This window comes from Pantherophis guttatus, chromosome 13 (genome assembly GCF_059756535.1).
Source record: "Pantherophis guttatus breed Tessera chromosome 13, ASM5975653v1, whole genome shotgun sequence".
Lineage (NCBI taxonomy): Eukaryota > Metazoa > Chordata > Lepidosauria > Squamata > Colubridae > Pantherophis > Pantherophis guttatus.
Genome location: NC_142075.1, coordinates 11,058,567 through 11,078,506, shown reverse-complemented (window position 1 = coordinate 11,078,506; position 19,940 = coordinate 11,058,567). Strand labels below are relative to the sequence as shown.

General features: G+C 38.9%; 2 protein-coding genes across 2 annotated transcripts in view; both read left to right on the top strand.

The window, feature by feature from the left end:
* The first annotated feature begins 215 nt into the window (after positions 1-215).
* Positions 216-19,737, top strand: LINS1 (lines homolog 1). The gene is made up of 7 exons (XM_034424706.3): positions 216-343; positions 3,194-3,771; positions 3,860-3,949; positions 8,991-9,132; positions 9,369-9,965; positions 13,056-13,233; positions 15,437-19,737. The coding sequence occupies exons 2-7, from the start codon at positions 3,385-3,387 to the stop codon at positions 16,320-16,322; spliced, it is 2,280 nt and encodes a 759-aa protein (XP_034280597.2). The 5' UTR covers positions 216-343; positions 3,194-3,384; the 3' UTR covers positions 16,323-19,737.
* Positions 13,095-19,940, top strand: part of CERS3 (ceramide synthase 3) — a 75,712-nt gene continuing 68,866 nt past the window's right edge. Inside the window, exon 1 of the mRNA XM_087878324.1 lies at positions 13,095-13,233. The gene's annotated coding sequence lies outside the window, so the exon portion shown is untranslated. The remainder of the gene's footprint in view (positions 13,234-19,940) is intronic.

Sequence of the window (19,940 nt, the reverse complement as noted above, 5' to 3'; positions counted from 1 at the left end):
CGGCTGTCAAGTGGGGGTGGGGGAGGGGTGGTTTGCAGCTTGAATCTCCTCAGAAAAACGGTGCCGTCTGGTCGGAAGGCCGAGAAGATTGGAGTGGTTGGGGGGGGCAGGGGATGGGGGGTGTTGCATAGGAGTGGGGGTGGGTGTCCTTGCTCCAATGTAAGGATCAGTGTTGGGAGGGGGACATTATTATTATTATTATTATTATTATTATTATTTATTATTTATTATTTATTATTTATTATTATTATTATTTTGCAAATCATCCCTCCTGGAAATACGACCGTCTTTCCCCCACTCGCCCCCCCTCCAATCTTGGAACGTAGCCGAGAAGAATGGAAAGGTAGGGTTCCCCTGTTCATATCTGTGTTACCTATGCCTAGAATATATCATCTTATATTTACCTATGATACACAGGTAGCCCTTGACTTACAACAGTTCGTTTAGTGACCAAAGTTACAGCGGCACTGGAATAGAAATAGAAATAATAGGAATAGGAATAAAAAAGGGTAGGGTAGGGAAGAGAGGAGAGGAAAGGAGGGGAGGGAAGAGGAGAAGAGAAGAGAAGAGAATTCTTTATTGGCCAAGTGTGATTGGACACACAAGGAATTTGTCTTTGGTGCATACGCTCTCAGTGTACATAAAAAGACAAGATACGTTCATCAAGAATCTAGCGTAGGGTAGGGTAGGGTAGAGTAGAGTAGAATGGAAGAATAGAATTAGGAATAGAATAGAATTGAATTGAATTGAATTGAATTCTTTATTGGCCAAGTGTGATTGGACACACAAGGAATTTGTCTTTGATGCATATGCTCTCAGTATACATAAAAAGACAAGATACGTTCATCAAGAATCTAGCGTAGGGTAGGGTAGGGTAGAGTAGAGTAGAATGGAAGAATAGAATTAGGAATAGAATAGAATAGAATAGAATAGAATTCTTTATTGGCCAAGTGTGATTGGACACACAAGGAATTTGTCTTTGATGCATATGCTCTCAGTGTACATAAAAAGACAAGATACGTTCATAAAGCATCTAGCGTAGGGTAGGGTAGGGTAGAGTAGAGTAGAATGGAAGAATAGAATTAGGAATAGAATAGAATAGAATAGAATAGAATAGAATAGAATAGAATAGAATAGAATAGAATAGAATAGAATAGAATAGAATAGAATAGAATAGAATTCTTTATTGGCCAAGTGTGATTGGACACACAAGGAATTTGTCTTTGATGCATAAGCTCTCAGTGTACATAAAAAGACAAGATACATTTGTCAAGAATCATAAGGTACAACACTTAATGATAGTCATAGGGTACAAATAAGCAATCGAATCATACTAGGAAACAATATAAATTGTATAGATACAAGCAAAAGTTACAGTCATACAGTCATACGTGGGAGGAGATGGGTGATAGGAACGATGAGAAGACTAATAGTAATGCAGACTTAGTGAATATTTCGATAGCTTTGAGGGAAAAAGTGACTTAGGACCGTTTTTCATACTGTTGCACCATTCCCGTGGTCATGTGATCAAAATTCGGTTGCTTGGCAACTTGCTCATATTTATGATGGTTGCAGCATCCCCAGGGTCACATGATGCCCCCCCCCCCTTTGGCAGTCTTCTGACAAGCAAAAGCTCATGAGGAACCCAGATTCACTTAACAACCAGATTCCTAACTTAGCGACTGCTTTGATTCACTTCACAACGGTGACCCAAAAGTTCGTATAATGGGGCAAAACTCACTTAACCATCTCGCTTAACAACAGAAATGTCGGGCTCAATTGTGGTCGTAAGTCGAGGACTACCTCTACACAGGTAGTTCTCGATGTTCTATGGAGATTCTCAGTCATCCAGGTCATGGTTGTCCCAGAGATGCAACCATAGGACAACAGGTTTTTCTTTGAAGACGTTTCTTTTCTCATCCAAGAAGCTTCTTGAGGTTTTGTGCCTGAGACAGGATTAAAACTCAGTCTCCCAATGTACACGCCTTGTGCCTTAACCACTGCACAAACTGCCATCTGTTGGGACCAAGAAAAAAAAATCCTAAAGTGCAACTCCTGCTAATTACATTGATGTACTCGTGCATTAGAAATTTACCTAGTAACAATACAGAAGCGGATTAGAATTGCTGCCTTTTAGGATGCTTAACTTCCAAGTCTAAGTTAAATACTGGGAGCTGCTCTGAATAAAGTAATTTGTTTCCTCTAGACTACATTCCTGTATGCAGCATGAGTATTTAAGATTTCAAAAATGGAGAAGTGTAAAAAAAACAGGTGAAGAGACAGGAATTGTTTTCAAATAGATTTTTAAGAGATAGGATTAGGATAGTTATTTGAGAGGTCTTGAGCAGAATTGACCACATGTGATAGAAAAAAATCTGAAGGTACTTTAGATAATTCAATATTTATTTTTTAGTACAACTAGTTTAGAATATGGCATCTACATCACTTATGATTAAATTTATTTATTTATTGGTTCGATTTATATGCCACCCTTCTCCGGAGACTCAGGGCGGCTTACAATGCATTAAGCAATAGCCTTCATACTTTTGTATATGCCTGCTTAGTAGGGCTTTTGCCCCCCCCAAAGCGTTGTTCTTTTTTATACAAAGTCAGCTTATTGCCCCCACAATCCAGGTCCTCATTTTACCTACCTCGGAAGGATGGAAGGCTGAGTCAACCTGGAGCCTGGGGAGATTTGAACTCGCAGTAATTGCAGGCAGCTGGCAGCTAAGTGCTACTTAACAACACTTTAGTCTGCTGCACCACCCAGGCTCAACTTAACCCATGTTAATGGTTAGGTTGTTAGACTGCAACTAGGTAAAGCCAGGTTCTGGCCTAGACTCAGACAACAAAATTATTTTAATAATTTGGGGTAGTAAAAATATATAAGGTTTCAAAATATATATAGAGAGAGAAATGCAAAAAAATAGGCCAAATGAGAGACTAATTGCCTCCCTCAGGCTGCTTCAAGAGGGTTGCTGCTGTGAGAATGAAAAAAACAGCCGCCTCCATGTAAACTACCTTGACTGAGGAAATAATGCAATATAAATCTAATAAAAAAAGTAATTAGTAGCCATGTTTGAATAGTACTTGGTGCTGAAATGTTTCTTATCTGGTAACGTAACTTGAATTGTTTTGACTTTTCACTAAGAATCATTACTGACCTCACATTTCTTGTCATCTTTTTTTTTAGGTACAGTAGAATTGGAATCTTTACAAAGTTACATCTTATATTAGAGTCAGTTCCTGAAAATAAACAATGGAACTGGAATCTTTACAAAGTTACATCTTATATGAGAATCAGTTCCTGAAAAAAAAAAATCGATTCAAATCCTGCTGATTTGAATATATAAAGAATCCCTGGATATATAAAAATTGCTGATAATGGAGACTTACTTTCACTTCCTTCAAAAAATGTATAATGATATAATTGCTGGTGCTTTGTTATCCCAAGATAGTTACAATTGTGCAGCTCTTCTAAATCCTTCGGCTTTTTCATCAGCAAAAAATTGTGAGTTATGTGCCTGTCATTTTTTCCGTAAGTTGGATGCTCAGATCTCTTCCAGTTTAGACCCAATAAACAACGAACATGATATTTCTAAAAAATTTAGCCATCTGAAGTGCCATGCCCGGGAAATTATTCTGCTTCAGTTAACTTTGATCGATATGATGCTTGCCAAACTTCATCTGCAAGAGGTGGCTACTGAAATAAAACAGAAATACGTTGAGATCCTGAGAATCCTGCAAGAATCAAACATTGTCTCTGAATTAGTAAGTTTCCCAAAGGTGGTATTTTCCTCCAACTCCTTTGTTAAGGTGTCACATAGCTACAACTTCCTTCTGTTTCCATTTCTCCTAGATTCATCTGTTACGTAGTTCAGATAAACAGCTCTCTCACATGGCTTCTAAAAGTTTGGCTTCCCTTGTGCATTTTCAGCTAAGAGAAGAGGTAAGTCAGAAAGGGAGCTTTGGAGTTACTATTTAACCAAATGTATCTGCTTTGTAGTTTTGTTTTTACTTTAGTGGCCAACAGTAACAGTTCAGGATTTTGTAATTGAGCACGTAGTACAGAAGTTAAAATTTAATCTTTAATGTTATAAATCCCCACCCAGCAAAAATACTAATTACATCTCGTGCACCTGTTTTGTTCTCCTAGTAAAAGAAGAGATAAGCTTATACCTGGTGGTGCCATCTGTTACCCCCTTCTAATTATGTTGCTTTTTCTCATTGGGCTGGCCAGACAGATGTCTCTGCCTTCCTCATTGGGCCATGTACTTTTCTCCCAAATGTTGCCCTTAGAAAAGAGGGCCAGCTTTTTTTTTAAAAAAAAAAATGTAAATACTATAAATCCATAAATGACAAAGCATATTCTTTAAAGAGACATTCTTCATAATTTATATCAAAGGAAATATCTCTTCCACTAAACTATACTTTTTGTGGATATGTATTATGTATAGCTGGTTGTAAAAAGGACGTGGTGGCTCAGTGGCTAAAATGCTGAGATTGTCAATCGGAAGGTCGGCAGTTCAGCGGTTCGAATCCCTAGTGCCACGTAACAGGGTCCCATTACTTGTCCCAGCTTCTGCCAACCTAGCAGTTCGAAAGCATGTAAAAAATGCAAGTAGAAAAATAGGGACCACCTTTGGTGGGAAGGTCACAGCGTTCCATGCGCCTTTGGTGTTTAGTCCTGCTGGCCACATGACCACAGAGATGTCTTTGGACAGCGCTGGCTCTTCAGCTTTGAAATGGAGATGAGCACTGCCCCCTAGAGTCGGGAACGACTAGCACCTATGTGCGAGGCGAACCTTTACTTTTATTATGTATAGCTAAGTGTTTTTAATGATGCATCTAATTCAACCACTATTTTATTTTATTTATTTATTATTTATTTATTTAATTTTTTATACCACCCTTCTCCCGAAGGACTCAGGGCGGTGAACAGTCAAAATAAACATATATATAAGAACGTGAATAGAATTTTAATAGAATTTTAATGGAGTAACAATTTTTTAGCTAGCTTATCTTAAAAATGAATGAATGATTTCCTGTTTTTTTTCCCTACCTGATACGATATTTCAAGAGAATTTTAACATTTCTTATTTTTGTGGGAGAATAAAACATTTCCCACCACCCCCAAAAAAAAACAGCCAGGAAAAGCTCTGAGTTTTCAAACCACGTGGGTGGGGGAGGCTTTTCCAGTGTATTTAGATTTGAGTCATTTGGTTATCTTTCAGTTCATTTTAAATTCCTGGTTGCTTTTTCCTAATTGTGCTGTGTTTGCAATCTTTTAATGCCATGTTTGTGTTTGATTATTTACAAACATTAGCTGTATAAAACTAGAACCCTGTGGAATAAAACAGTTAAAAAACATTGATGAATAAAAATAAAAAGAAGTGCAAGTATAGTTCATCAGTAATTTTGCCGCTATTAGTAGCTCATCTCAAAATTCTGTAGCCCACCCTCATTTGTTTTTTTCACTATGTCATAGGATGCATTATTAGTCCATGCGTGTAATTTTCAGTTATTTGTGGCATATCATTGGTTTAAAAGATGGGGAGTGGAGATACGCTTGAATGTTCCTTACATATTTCATTAAAATATGAAAAAAAAAAAAATAGGAAGGTTGTTAGGCTGGCCTTTTTTTTTTTCCAGACTTGCTACTTTTCTATACCAAAAAAATAGTTGGTGCTAACCATGTTAAGTATACAGACATTCTGTATACATTCTGCATTTTTATGCAGATTCTTTTCCATGTGCAACTGTATCTCATTAGTTTCCTCCTGCTAACTGGTGACAAATGCAGTACTAAAATAATCAGGCAGAGGGCTTCACAGGACAAGAGAAATCACATTCTGGATATTCTGCTGTTCAAAATGCCTGCAGATTTTCCTGCAAATCTAGTGTATGTATGGAAGCGACTGTTTGCTTCTGTCATCTATTCTCCAAAATAGATTTTTTTTAGCCTGAATTGACTGAACTCAAAGTAATGGTAGCGCCCCACCCAAATCCATAGCTTTCCCACCCATTGTACTTTTCCTTAGGACAGAACCCTTCCCCTTTCTTTCAACCGTCAGAAAATTGCCATGAAGGTATTTACAGCAGTATGAAAATGTGGGAAGTTTTTAAATTAGAAGAATAAATAATCTGTTCATTTGATTGAGGAGAACAAAACGTTACGGGGGTTAGGGTGAGCTTTAAAAGTTAAGCTTTATAGAAGTGATTGCTAGAATAGGTAGGTGGAAAAATTCTTTGACATTAAACTTTAAAGCCTGCACGACAGAATATGAAAGTAGGGAATTTAACCAAAGGTCTAGGTAGATAAAGTAAGACCATTTGTGTTCTCAGATAGATTCCTGAATGTTCTTCAATGATGCCTCAGCATGAGGAGGCATTGGCAGCCCAGCATTTTGACTGCAGTGCTTAGAAAACATTACTTAAAATTTCTTCTAAGCTTGCTAAAGGCATAAAGGGAAAAACATGTGCTTTAGGTAGTCCTAGATTTACAACCATTCAGTTAGTGACCATTCAAAGGTGTAACGACACTGAAAAAAGGGACATGGCTATTTTTTCACACTTACAACTGTTGAAGCATCCCCTTGGTCACGTGATCAAAATTCAGACGCTTGGCAACTGACTCATAGTTATGACGGTTGCTGTGTCCCAGCGTCGTATGATCCCCTTTTGAGACTTTCTGACAAGCAAAGTCAGTGGGGAATCCAGATTCACTTCACCACCGTGTGGCTAACTTAACTACTGCAGGGATTCATTTAATACCTGTGGCAAGAAAGGTCATTGAAGGGGGCAAAATTCACTTAACAACTGCCTCGCTTAGCAACAAAAAAATTAGGCTCCATTGTGGACTACCCGCACTGCTCATATTTCCATATAAAAACAGGTTGGAGAGAATGCTAGTTTCCAGCTTTTCAGATAGAGAGAGAGAGAGAGAGAGAGAGGGATGGATTTCACCCATCATGCTAACAATGCTATTTTAAATAAATCACCTTTGGCTGGATTTGCACAACGTACTAGGTCAGGTGTCTGCAACTTGCGGCTCCGGAGCCGCAAACGGCACTTTGGGCCCTCTGCTGTGGCTCTCTGTTGGATGATCCCACCCCTCGCCCTCCCCTCCCAGTCACTCCTCAGCTGGCCTGAGAAGGTAAGGGTGACAGCAGGGGATGGAGAAGCAGCCGGGGCAGAGACAGAGAGATACAGAGAAGGGGGGGGGAGAGGGAGAGGGGAGGGAGGGAGAGAGGGAGAGATGTCAAAAGGGTTTTGTGGTTCCCGTTGTTTTTTAACGACTGGTTCTCTGCCCTAATGATCAGCTAGGTAGGCGTGGCTAGGGGGGTCGTGACTGGTGAAAGTGAGTGATGTCGAGTTGGCCACTCCGACCGAGGTTTTGTGGCTCCCAGTGTTTTCTTTTCTGTGGGAAACGGGTCCAAATGGCTCTTTCAGTGTTTAAGGTTGCAGACCCCTATACTAGGTGGTAAGCTGTAATTACAAAAACTGGCTACCATATTAAGCCAAATGTCAATCTTACAGGTTAATGAGATATGTGAACCTAACTGTGTGCTGTCAGTTTCTAGTAAAACCATCCTGGATGATTTAGCATATCATTTGACTCAGCCTTTCATCCTTCCAGGGTCAGTAAAATGAGGACCCAGATTGTTGGGGGCAATTGACTGACTCTGTAAACCACTTAGAGATGGCTGTAAAGCACTGTGAAGCAGTATATAAGTCTAAGTGCTATTATTGCTATTTAGATAAACTTTGCTGCTTTATGAGTTCTCATTTTCAATCTGAATTAATTCAGTATATAATTGATTTTATCCTAATTAAGTACGGACGCCTATATGTGGATTAATTAAGTAAGGGAGCCTATATACCTAATCCTCACAGTATTGTTTTATGTCTAGATATATTTACCGATGTATGGCTGTAATATTAGTATTATCATCCTTCTCATCTTCTCTACTACCTCTTATTGATATCGTATTATGCTTATTATTACTCTGTTGCTTTGCATGTATCTTTTTTTTTCATGGTTTATTTATATAACACTCAATTTTCATCAAACAGTGCGTATTCTGGGTACTATTATGTTTAAATAGTCATATGTATACATCTTCATTATATTTAGCCATCACTATCATATTAATAATATAATAACATTATAATATACTAACCTTAATGCTTAACATTTAACATCATCTTCTTTAACGACTCTCCTCTATACCATTATCTCCCTTCATATCTCCTCCTTTCTAACTTCTGTTTCTGTTATCTAGCCATTGATAAAATGTGTCCCCTATCAAAAAATATTCAGTTTCTTCTTTATCCTTAATAGCAAGTGTTAATCTATCCATTTCTGCACAATCAAATATTTTTTAATTACATTCTCCTCAGACGGGATCTCATCACTTTTCCATTGTTGCGCAAATACAATTTTAGTTGCTGTTAATATATGCAGAATCAAATATGCAGTCTTTTAATCATATTTTTCTGGTAGAATGCCCAGCAGAAATATCTCTGGTTTCAAGTCTATATGTAGTTTTATCATTTTTTCCAGCTATGTGTGTATTTTTATCCAATATTTTCTTGCTCTTGGGCATGTCCATCACATGTGATAATATGAACCTAATGTTTGATTACACTTCCAACATTTATCCGATCTATCTTTAGATCTATCTATTTATTCTGTCTATTCTATGTGCTTTTCTGCTTTTAGGACTGGTAAAACAAAGTGTTGAGTAATAAAGGTATAAGAGTTGGGTAATAAGATATATAGACCTTGCTTTGTGTTACTGGTTTGGCTAGCTAGTCACTTACTAAAGGGTGCAAAATGATGAGGAAATCCATCACGGCCAATGCGAAAAAGTTTGCCTATTTCATGCTTCTCCCTTGTTTTGATTTTTGGAGAAGGGTTAAAGGTTATCTAAATGTCCAAGAAGTCATCATTTGTTCAATAACGTGCGTTCTCTCTCTTTCCCCAGAATTCATTAAATAGTGCCTGGCTTGCTTTTTGTTTAGAGACTTTATCAGGATTTCCCAGTAATAGTTGGATAGCGGAATGCCTCTGGACTTTGACCAATATAATAAAAGAAATTTTGAATGATGACAACACTCGCAAAGAAGGTACTGTTTCAATTGGCATTACGTTGCAAGTAGCTAATAGAAGATCAGTGCACAGTTACTCTTCATGAAAGTTGCTGATATGTTCACATTGTTATGGATATCGCTTGTCTTGTAAATTTTCAGGGAAGAAATAGGTTTTTAATGAGAAAAAAGTTCTAATTTTGACTGATAGTTTAGTTAAGGCCTCTCTTATCATATTTAAGCCCTGCTTGATGCTGGTGGTGTTGTTATTATAGGTGACCTGAAGAAACTTCTTACTCCCCTTGACAACATGCTGGAAAACTTTTACAGTTCCATCCTTTCTTATTATTCATCTGCTCACAATGTTCCACTATCTGCAACATCAACAAATGACATGAATAGCTTTCTAGATCTCTTTGAGTTGCTTGTAGCTTCCAGGATCCAAGTGCCACTCAACCTTGGATGCCAGAGGGTATTGTTTTTGAACTCTTACGATATCGGCTGCCTTGCCACGTCACCTGTTCCTGGTTTCATCAAGAAGAAATCGATCGCGTTGCTTAAGAACTGCATTCTTCACAAAGCTGGCGAAGACCTAATCAAGACAAAGGCGCTTCCTTCCTCACCCCGGGACCCTCATTTTGACAACGATCGATTAGCATTGGCTGACACCGTGCTACACTTTGTGAATTCTGATTGGCTGGGCAGGTTGTGTGTTAGTGGAAACACCCGCCATTTTGATGGTAGCACAATTGAACCTCAAGCACAGGCGAAGGGTAACTTCGACGTAGTGATCTTCAGATCCTTAAGCTTGCTTCTGCTTAAAGCGTTAGAGACGAAGATCCAGGATTTTGCCTACAAAACTGAATCACAAGGTAATTTTGCTTCCTAAAGTGTCTTCAAAGTTTCACAGGAAAGTGTTTTGTGAGCAGACCACCTACGAATGGGGTTGCCACCGTATTTTTGAATATATATTTTTTGGTTTTGAAGTGATAGCAGTTTAGAGCAGGGGCGTCAAACTCAAGGCGCTTAAATCTGGCTCGTGGGCTGCCCTGAGAACAGTGAAAGACCAGCCCACAGTGCCTCTGCCAGTGAAAATGGAGCTTGAAAGGGTCATGCGTGCACCCTCCTGAGTTCTGTTTTCACTGGCAGAGGATGGCAAGGGGCTGCTGTGGCCGAAAACGGAGCTCGGGAGCCAGTTTTCACTGGCAGAGCATTCGGGCAACCACAGATGCCCCTGACACAAGTGACATCAAGATGGCCATGCCCTGATCCCCGAGGTCAAACACAACCCTGATGAAATTGAGTTTGACACCCCTATTTAGAGGAATGGAAGTTAATATTTTATTGAGTGGAAGGGAGAAATGTGTTAATCCACCAATTTTTCTCTCCTTTATTTGTTGAACTAGTTCTCCTTCCAGTATGCTGAAGAGGATTTACTATCTACTTATAAGTTACACATGCTTTGAGAAATATTTTTTCCAGACAGATCCGTGGACTTATCATAGTAATTCGAGAACTTTTTGTTCCATAACTTAAACCACAAGCTTTAGCTACTAGATTACGGATTAACTAAAGCTTTAAAGTTGATTGCCTTTCACTGCCTAGATAATCTTAAGCAACGTCAGCAACGCCAGTAATAATAATAAGAAAATATTAAAGATGGTGTTTTCTTTTAACCCATATAATAGAGTTTAAGGATCAAATCATAAAGATGTACAGAAAGAACTGTGACTGCAGAATGGGTGTGCAAATTTTGGTTTCGCAGACGCCGGAGAAATAAATTACTTTTAAGAGAAGATGCCAGTTATTCATTCATCTGGCATTTCAGTAAAATGTTGCTTCAGTACATTGAGAATATTCCCATCGTGGCATAGAGAGGTGTCTATAGCAAAGTTACATCGTACAAGAGGTGGGAGGATTGTGTTTAATTTGAGCAGGTGTTGTAATCCAAAGGCTCTATAGAGAATTGAGGTGTTCAGTGTAGTGTGCAATTTGAAATTCAGTTTGATTGCGTCTCCCAACTTAATTAAGAAGTTCCCACTCCCAGAAGTCTCGATATACAGTCCATAAAAGATTGGGCTCAGCTAAAGTGGAGAGTTTTCTGTGGAGTGGATAATGATATGTACACAGGATCGGTTTTCTGGATTATGGAAGCTGTAGGCGTGAATACTTTTAATCTGTTACATGGGCAAAAAGCTTGTGCCGCGTTGAATTTGAAAATGGATCCTTTCTTCCCTGAGCCCAGACTTTGCATCGTTTCACTAAGTCCTTAAGTCAGTACCAGTAGCGTTTTCTGGTATTTAAAAATGGCTTCTTGTCTCCCAAGACTGTACAGGTAGTCCTCGACTTACGACCACAATGGAGCCCGACATTTATGTTGCTAAGCGAGACATTTGTTAAGTGAGTTTTGTCCCATTTTACGACCTTTCTTGCCGCAGTTGTTAAGTGAATCCCTGCAGTTGTTAAGTGAGTGCCATGGTTGTTAAGTGAATCTGGCTTCCCCATTGACTTTGCTTGCCACAAGGTTGCAAAAGGGGAATCACGTGACCCTAGGACGCTGCAACCGTCATAAGTATAAGTCAGTTGCCAAGCATCTGAATTTTGGTCACAGGAGCACAGGGATGCTGCAATGGTCATAAGTGCGAGCAACTGCCCTAAGTCACTTTTTTCAGTGCTGTAACTTCAGATGGTCACTTAAAGGGACTATTGTAAATCAAGAACTATCTGTAGTGATATATGTTCTTGGCACCCGAGTAAAAATACCTTTTTAATTTTTTTTTATTGCCATCCTACCTGTAGCTGGTTAGATCCCACCAAATTCTTGCAATCACTGTAAATGGAGACATGGAAGGAAAAAGAAGAAAACAAAAAGACAGTAAAGTTGATATGTTTTTAGGATATTTTTTTCCTTGCTGCTCTTGCCTTTTGTGGCAAGTTTTAATTTGAAGTGAAAAGCTTCTTTAAAGGTTTAATAGAATAGAATAGAATAGAATAGAATAGAATAGAATAGAATAGAATAGAATAGAATAGAATAGAATAGAATAGAATAGAATAGAATAGAATTCTTTATTGGCCAAATGTGATTGGACACACAAGGAATTTGTCTTGGTGCATACGCTCTCGGAGTACATAAAAGACAAGATACATTCATCAAGCATCATAAGGTACAACACAACGATAGTCATAGGGTACAAAAAAGCAATCAAATCATACTAGGAAACAATATCAATATAAATCGTAAGGATGCAAGCAACAATCATAAGTGGAAAGAGATGGGTAATAGGAACGATGAGAAGATTAATAGTAATAGTAGTGCAGACTTAGTAAATAGTTTGACAGTGTTGATGAAATTATTTGTTTAGCAGGGTGATGGCTTTGGGGAAAAATCTGTCCTTGTGTCTAGTTGTTCTGGTGTGCAGTGCTCTATAGCGTCGTTTTGAGGTTAGGAGTTGAAACAGTTTATGTCCAGGATGCGAGGGGTCTGTAGATACTTTCACAGCCCTCTTTTTGACTCGTGCAGTATACAGGTCCTCAATGGAAGGCAGGCTGGTAGTAATTGTTTTTTCTGCAGTTCTAATGATCCTCTGAAGTCGGTGTCTGTCTTGTTGGGTTGCAGAACCAAACCAGACAGTTATAGAGGTGCAGATGACAGACTCAATAATTCCTCTGTAGAACTGGATCAGCAGCTCCTTGGGCAGTTTGAGCTTCCTGAGTTTTAGATTTAAAAGACGTTGGCAAGCAAGATATTGTCACTCTTGGTCACCTATAGGTTTTGGAATAGGTTCCCTACAAAATAGAATTTTCACTATTGTTTCTCCTTTGCATTTCCTGTAAAACATTTCAATAGAACATGTAATGCTAAAAAAAAATCGTTGTTCCTCAGATATTGTAAATTTTTAATCCAAAGCAAATGTATATGATTTTGGGCTGCCATTGATTTTTTTTCTTCTTCTTCATTTTAGTTCATTTGGAGAGTGTTATGGGTCTACTCTTGACAGTCTTAAAAAGCCACCTGAAGCCGCCTGCCAGTATCTGCTTACTTGAACACCCTTGCATGTGGATTTCTCTGTTTATAGAACAAGATGATGAGATGGTAGAAGCTGTAAAGTCATTACTGGCAATTTATTTAAACTCGAAAAGGTTAGTGCCCCTTTTCCCAGAAGCCATCAACTTGTATTTGCTAAAAATTAATCGATCGTCATAAATATCTTGAAAGTGAACACACAGTTCAGGCAAACAGCGTTCAAATTGAAACACTCATTCATTCCGTTTCATTTTGCTTCCAGCGTCTCACTCCTCCTAAGACAAAATTATTCCCAATTCCTTCAGTTCCTGGGACAAATCTAGCAAGCTTTATTTGTTCCTCTCAAATACAGTAGTGCATGAATAATTTTCGCATTTAGAATCAGGTATTATCTAGAGTTTCTTTTCTTCCATATACAAGGAATTTGACAAGCAGTACAAAGAAGATGTACAGCATTCTTCCGTATCATAAACGTGATAAGCAAATATGCACCTGTCCTTTAAATAAGACCATAGAAACATTGACAGAGAGATCAGTGAAGGAATCTCCTGGTCCATTAATTACTCTCAATGAAACAGAGAGAATTGTATTCTGAAATTTTGACATACCATATTTTTTGGAGTATAAGGCACACCTTTTCCCCCCAGGGTGAAAATCTGGTTGCGTTTTATACGCTGAATGTAGCCCCGCCCAGTTACTCAAAATGAGGTTTCAGAGGCTGAAAAAAGCATCAGAAACGAAACTTCAGAAAAGAACCCCCAAACAGAGCCTCTGGGAACAGCTGATTGGGGGTATTCCGGGAGGCAGATCCACCTGCCAATCAGCTTTTTTCTTACTTTCCTCCCCAAAAACTAAGGTGTGTCTTATACTCCAAAAAATACGGTAGTTCTTCAGCTTTGTTGTGAAATCAGTTCATTTCCCTTTCCGTAGGGAAGAGGCAAGAGTGTTTAGGATGTAGGTTCCAAGCATGTGCTTTAAAATGAATTCCAGTTATTTTTTTTTATTATTTTTTTTTTTGCAGATTTTACTGATTTCCATTATTTATATAATATTTTATTTTTTTCCAGGGTTTTTCCAATCTAGAACTAAGGAGAAATCCCCCCGTCCCCCCCAGTGGGAACAATTAATCAGTAGAATGGCTTACCTCCGGAAGTTGTGGATGCTCCATCACTGGAGGTTTTCAAAAAGAGATTTGTCCAGGATAGTATAGGGTCTCCTGCTTGAGCAGAGGGTTGGACTAGAAGACCAACAGGGTCCCTTCCAACCCTATTACTCTGTGTTCTAGGTATCTTGGAAGTCCCATAATCCATCACCACTGATTCTTTTTATGGCAGTTGTCTGAAACATCTTACTTGCCCCTAGTTACTTTGTGCTGCCTTGTGTTTGGATTTCCTTATGCAGGATATGGAAGATCATTGCATACTGAATTCTACTCAAAAATTTTACCTGAAGACTACCTGGATAAAACATAGATTGTCCCTACTAAACTCCAGTTTCTTTCCCTTTACTTTATTTCAGTGACACACTACAAAATACTATTCTCCAATGGCTTGTTAGTTCACAAATGAAGACAAATATTTGTTATTTATTTAAATATATCTAAACCATACTTTGGGACATGGTGGCTCAGTGGCTAAGACGCTGAGCTTGTTGATCGAAAGTTCGGCAGTTCAGCGGTTCGAATCCCTAGTGCCATGTAAGGGGGTGAGCTCCCGTTACTTGTCCCAGCTTCTGCCAATTTAGCAGTTCGAAAGCACATAAAAAATGCAAGTAGAAAAATAGGGACCACTTTTGGTGAGAAGGTAACAGTGTTCCGTGCACCTTTGGCGTTTAGTCATGCCGGCCACATGACCAAGGATACGTCTGGACAGCGCTGGCTCTTCAGCTTTGAAACGGAGATGAGCACCGCCCCCTAAAGTCGAGAACGACTAGCACATATGTGCAAGGGGAACCTTTACCTTTACCTTAAACTATACTTTGTGTCCACTCTGCCCACAGAGTGATCAAGTTCTCCTAATTAGTAATTACTAATTACCGATGGCTGCCTTTTCCATCTCATAAGTTAATGTTAAATTACAGCTGATGGAGGCGAAAACAAGCATGTTCTCTTTCTTCACTTGGTCCACCTTCTTCCCTTTTATCCTTACAATGTGCATTGAATTAGAGCACACAGTGGGAGAGAATGCTTGAGCGCCGTGATCATTCTAACGGTCTTGATTTATTTAGCCAAAAATAATAAACGTAAATTCAGCTCTACTGTTAAAAGAGTTCTTGATAAAACGATGTTGTAATTTGCAATGTTTCTTGCTTATTTTGGAGGTTCCGCCACGACGTTAATTTCACCCTCTGCCGTTCAGATGAAAGAACCCAGGACAATCGGACACATCAGAACGGTTATAATCCCCACTGCCTCTTCTTATGTCTGTTAGGGAGCATCGCGTTTGATGCCACAGTTCTCCTGGATTTCTTGATTTCATCGGAAACCTGCTTCTTGGAATACTTTGTGCAATATTTGAAGCTTCTCGTAGAAGACTGGCACCACTTCGTCCAAGTTTCCCAATGCTTTAAGTTCACCGTTGGCAAAGATCTCCGAATTTGGGGGGAGAACTTGTCCTGCCATCAGGAAAAGGTCCCCAACTCAGATCTGACTGGGCAGATCACTGCATATGATACACGGCCTCGTACGGAGGCCCTTTTGCCTTCCTCCCTGAATTTGTCTACCCTCCGTCAGAGAGACAGTCAAGCCATGCAACCCAACCGTTTTGATTTTGTAACCGCATCTAGTGAGCCACATTTATCGGGGGCTTTTCAGAAGCTGGTTGATTACGACAGCTCAGAAGATTCTGATGTAGAATGCGTAAGAGAAGAACGTTTTACAGACACAGAACAAGAAGCTTTAAACTATCGGGCCTGTCCAAATAAAGCAGTTCTTGATGAGAAGGCAAAAACCTCTAAGCAAGAAGGGCTCCTTTTCATTGAGCAAGATTTGAATATTTCATCAGATTCCGGCAGCAAACTATCTCCCCCGGAATTTAAATTAGCAGATGAAACTTTCCAGAAAGCAACTGCATGTTTCCAACAATTGCAGAAGTCGATTTCTAGGCTACATGCAAAAGGTCTCTTCCCATACAATCCAAACGCACTCTTGAAGCTCTTGAATCAAGTTCATATAATTAGTGACGATCACAGAGCTGTTTCAGACTAGTCGGATTGTAAAGAAATATAGTCCTCCAGGTTAAACCCATATATTTGTAAGCATTGGAAAAGGATCTTCCAGAAAATTAATAAGCTCTGAAATATGTGGCCCGAATGCGTTCTTTGGGATTGAAGTACATGTTGTTTATGAATTGTCTGCTTGGTTAAAAAACACTGTAGCTTCAAATCCTTTGATACATTTAACTCCAAAAGGGTGTCCGTGCTATGGGTGAATTTTCCCACAGAGGTTTTTTTTTTTAAGGCAGCAAATTCTGAATTTTATTTTTGGCACCTTGTTCTGTCTGAGATAGTTTTGATACGAAGGATATATGTCCTTGGAAAGAATTAGTCGCTGTTTTTAAAAAGAGGATAGCTCTTTTTAAAGAGAACAGAGAATAGCTCTGTGTTCCCGTACTGAGGAAAGGAAAGTGTGTCACGATTAAATAATTTAAAGTTTTATGAATTGGGAAAGCACAGCTAAAGGAGTAAAGATTCAACTTTTACAGTTTTTTCTTCAAAAATGGGTCATAAGAGCATTCAGCCTCTTATCGACATATGCTCTAATGTTATATTGCTTATGATATAAACAGAACAATTTAAGCCCTGGTGGCGCAGTGGTTAAAATGCAGTGTTGCAGGCTGACTGCCCACTGCCAGAAGTTCGATTCTGACCAGCTCAAGGTTGACTCAGCCTTCCATCCTTCCGAGGTTGGTAAAATGAGGACCCAGATTGTTGGGGGCAATTTGCTGACATTGTAAACTGCAGAGAGAGAGAGAGAACTGTAAAGCACTACGAAGCACTATATAAATCTAAGTGCTATTGCTATTCAACAGCCTATTTGTTTGCAGAGAGCGGTAGCTAGAACTGACTTCCTTAATTATTCTGTGTGGCCTACAGAACACAGTAAACATGTCAATAAAGAAAAATGGAGCCTGAGGAAATAAGTGTGTTTTGGGATCCTGCTACACAGCAAAAAAAGGAAGTGACTTGCTTCAGTATCAACAGCACTTTGTTCCACAAGGATGCTCTTTGCTGTGGAGAAAGCCAAAGCGGGCATTCACATTACCAAATAGTTGTTGGACCTGTGCAAGGTCCCTTATTGATGCATAAATAAGGGCATGAGATGGGATGGACTGTGTGGGAGTTGATGGTGCTGGCGGCAGCATAAATGCATATGATTTCATATACTGTGAAAGCTTGAGTGGTTTCGGAAGATAACTAGCAGCCGGTAAAGCTGTTTCATATTGAAGGTAATGCAAGACCTCTCCACTTAATTTTATACTGCCGCATTCTGGGCCAGCTGCAATGGGCATTTTAAGGCTGGTTCCCCCCAAAAGCACATCACAGTCATTCAGTTTTGAGTTCCCAATATATCAGTCACTGAGCAGTCCAGTGAATCAGACGTAGTATCCACCATAGTATCGTTGTAGTATCTGTAGTATCTGTCATAGGGTTACTATAAATCTTGGAAACAAACACAGCGGTATTTTACACACTATGGGAGGAATGTTAAATATTGCAGTCATTAACCTAGATGGAACGGTGTACCAAACGCAGTTTTTGACCAATGTTAATTAATTTCAAAGGTCCCTTTTTACAGAAAAAAAGCCTATTAAGTAACCATGCATGGAGTATCAACAAGCCACAGTTTTTAAGATCCAAAATGAATAGCCCTTGTTTTAACAATGTCTCCAATGAAACAGATTTGATGCCAGAAATATTTTATATTTTAACACATGAACACTGAATTGAAAAGATAGATTGATTTCACAAATTGAAAACTATGTAGTCAATTTTGCAATACCACATGAGAGAAATGATGCTGAAATCATTCTAATATTATCTAGCCTTAAACCAATAGAGTTTTCTACTTAAAAATAGTCTTTATTTGTAGTGTTAGCAAGCCCAGATCCTTATAAGAATCTTGATGAGGAATGAATGAATAAATCATAAAATCATAGAATTATAAGGGATTATAGAAGGGGGTCTTCTACTCTAAAGTCTATGACATTTTCAATAATACTACTCATGCCCATTCAGGCTTAGATACTAGAATTAAAACAATAGCCCCAGAAAGTATTTTCAGCTTTATTAAAATCAACTGGATCCTTCATTCAAAAAAAAATGTGCAAGATGTCTCACAGTGGCCTTCAAGATGGATTTTTCTTAACAAATTAAACTTAATGGCATAAAATTTGCAATGCCGAAGGTTCTAACGAATCATACAATATAAAGACAGAATATCAGAGTTGAAAGGGATCTTGGAGATCTACTCCAACCCAGGCAGGAAACCCTCTATTATTTCAGACAAACAGTTGTCCTATCTCTTCTTTAAAACTTCCAGTGTTGGAGCACCCACAACGTCTGGAGCAAGTTGTTCCATTGGTTAATTGTTCTAAATGTCAGAAAATTTCTCCTTAGTTCTAAGTTGCTTCTCTTTTGATTAGTTTCCACCCATTGCTTCTTGCCCTGCCTTTGGATGCTTTGGAGGATAGCTTGACTCCCTCTTCCTTGTGGCAGCCCCTCAAATATTGGAACACTGCTATCATGTCACCCCAGTCCTTCTTTTCATTAAACTAGACGCGCCCAATTCCAGCAACCGTTCTTCATATGTTTTAAGACAAGAAAACAAATGGCAACATTATGAATTGAATTGTTCAATTAACACATTTGAAACAGAAGGATTTGCCCAGCACGAGGAGAAACTAAGCACTTAGTAGGAATGATGTGGACTCAAAGGAAGATGTTCTGGAGGGTCATTTACTTTGGCCCGGTCTTGCATGCAAATTCATTGGAGAAGGCAATGATGCTAGGAATGATTAGTGGAACAAGAAGAAGGGGCAAGCAAAGAACACGCTGGCTGGACAACATTGAAGCTGATCCAAAGATGAACCTCCAACAACGGAAAGAAGTTGTGCTTGACAGGGTAGGACGGAGAGCACTTGCCTATAAAGCCGCCAAGAATCGGACACCACAAAATGATAGGTGAGAACTAGTGATAAGAGAGCATCACACATGAGATTTAAGGTTGTTGATCTAATTATACAGAAAATGTACCTTCTCAAAACATGAATTGACTTGTTGCAGCCTTTTAAACCAGTTAGGAAATCATGCTGACAAACCTCTTAAATGCTTAGTGGGCCTGTAGGAAAGAGATAAAGATAATTCTTTCTTTCTACAACATGATGGATGTCAACTCTCATTGTCATCTCCTCTTTTCAGTTTTGTTACCCGCCTCCTCAAAAAATACTTATTGCATGATGTCAAAACTCTCAATCACTCCACCTACATTTGGTTAGCAATAGCTGTCCCAAGTTGTACGAAATGGATGAATTACTTTTTCTGCTCCTTCCTCTGTTTTCTGCCTCTGATTTTACTTCCCACCTGGTCTGATGAAGGGTCTACAGAATTTAAAAGCTTACTTATAATTTTGTGATATTTTAATTCTAATTTTTTTCACTCCAAATAATTCAATTTTTTCCAGTCTCTGTAATTCAGAATTCTTTAAGTGAAGAAAAGGCTAAGTTGTTTGTTTTACACAAATCTGACTTGGCTCTCTGAACTTCGGATTGAATGTTGACTACTTTCTGTGTGTTCCATTGAAAGCAAAACCACTGGGGCAAGCTTT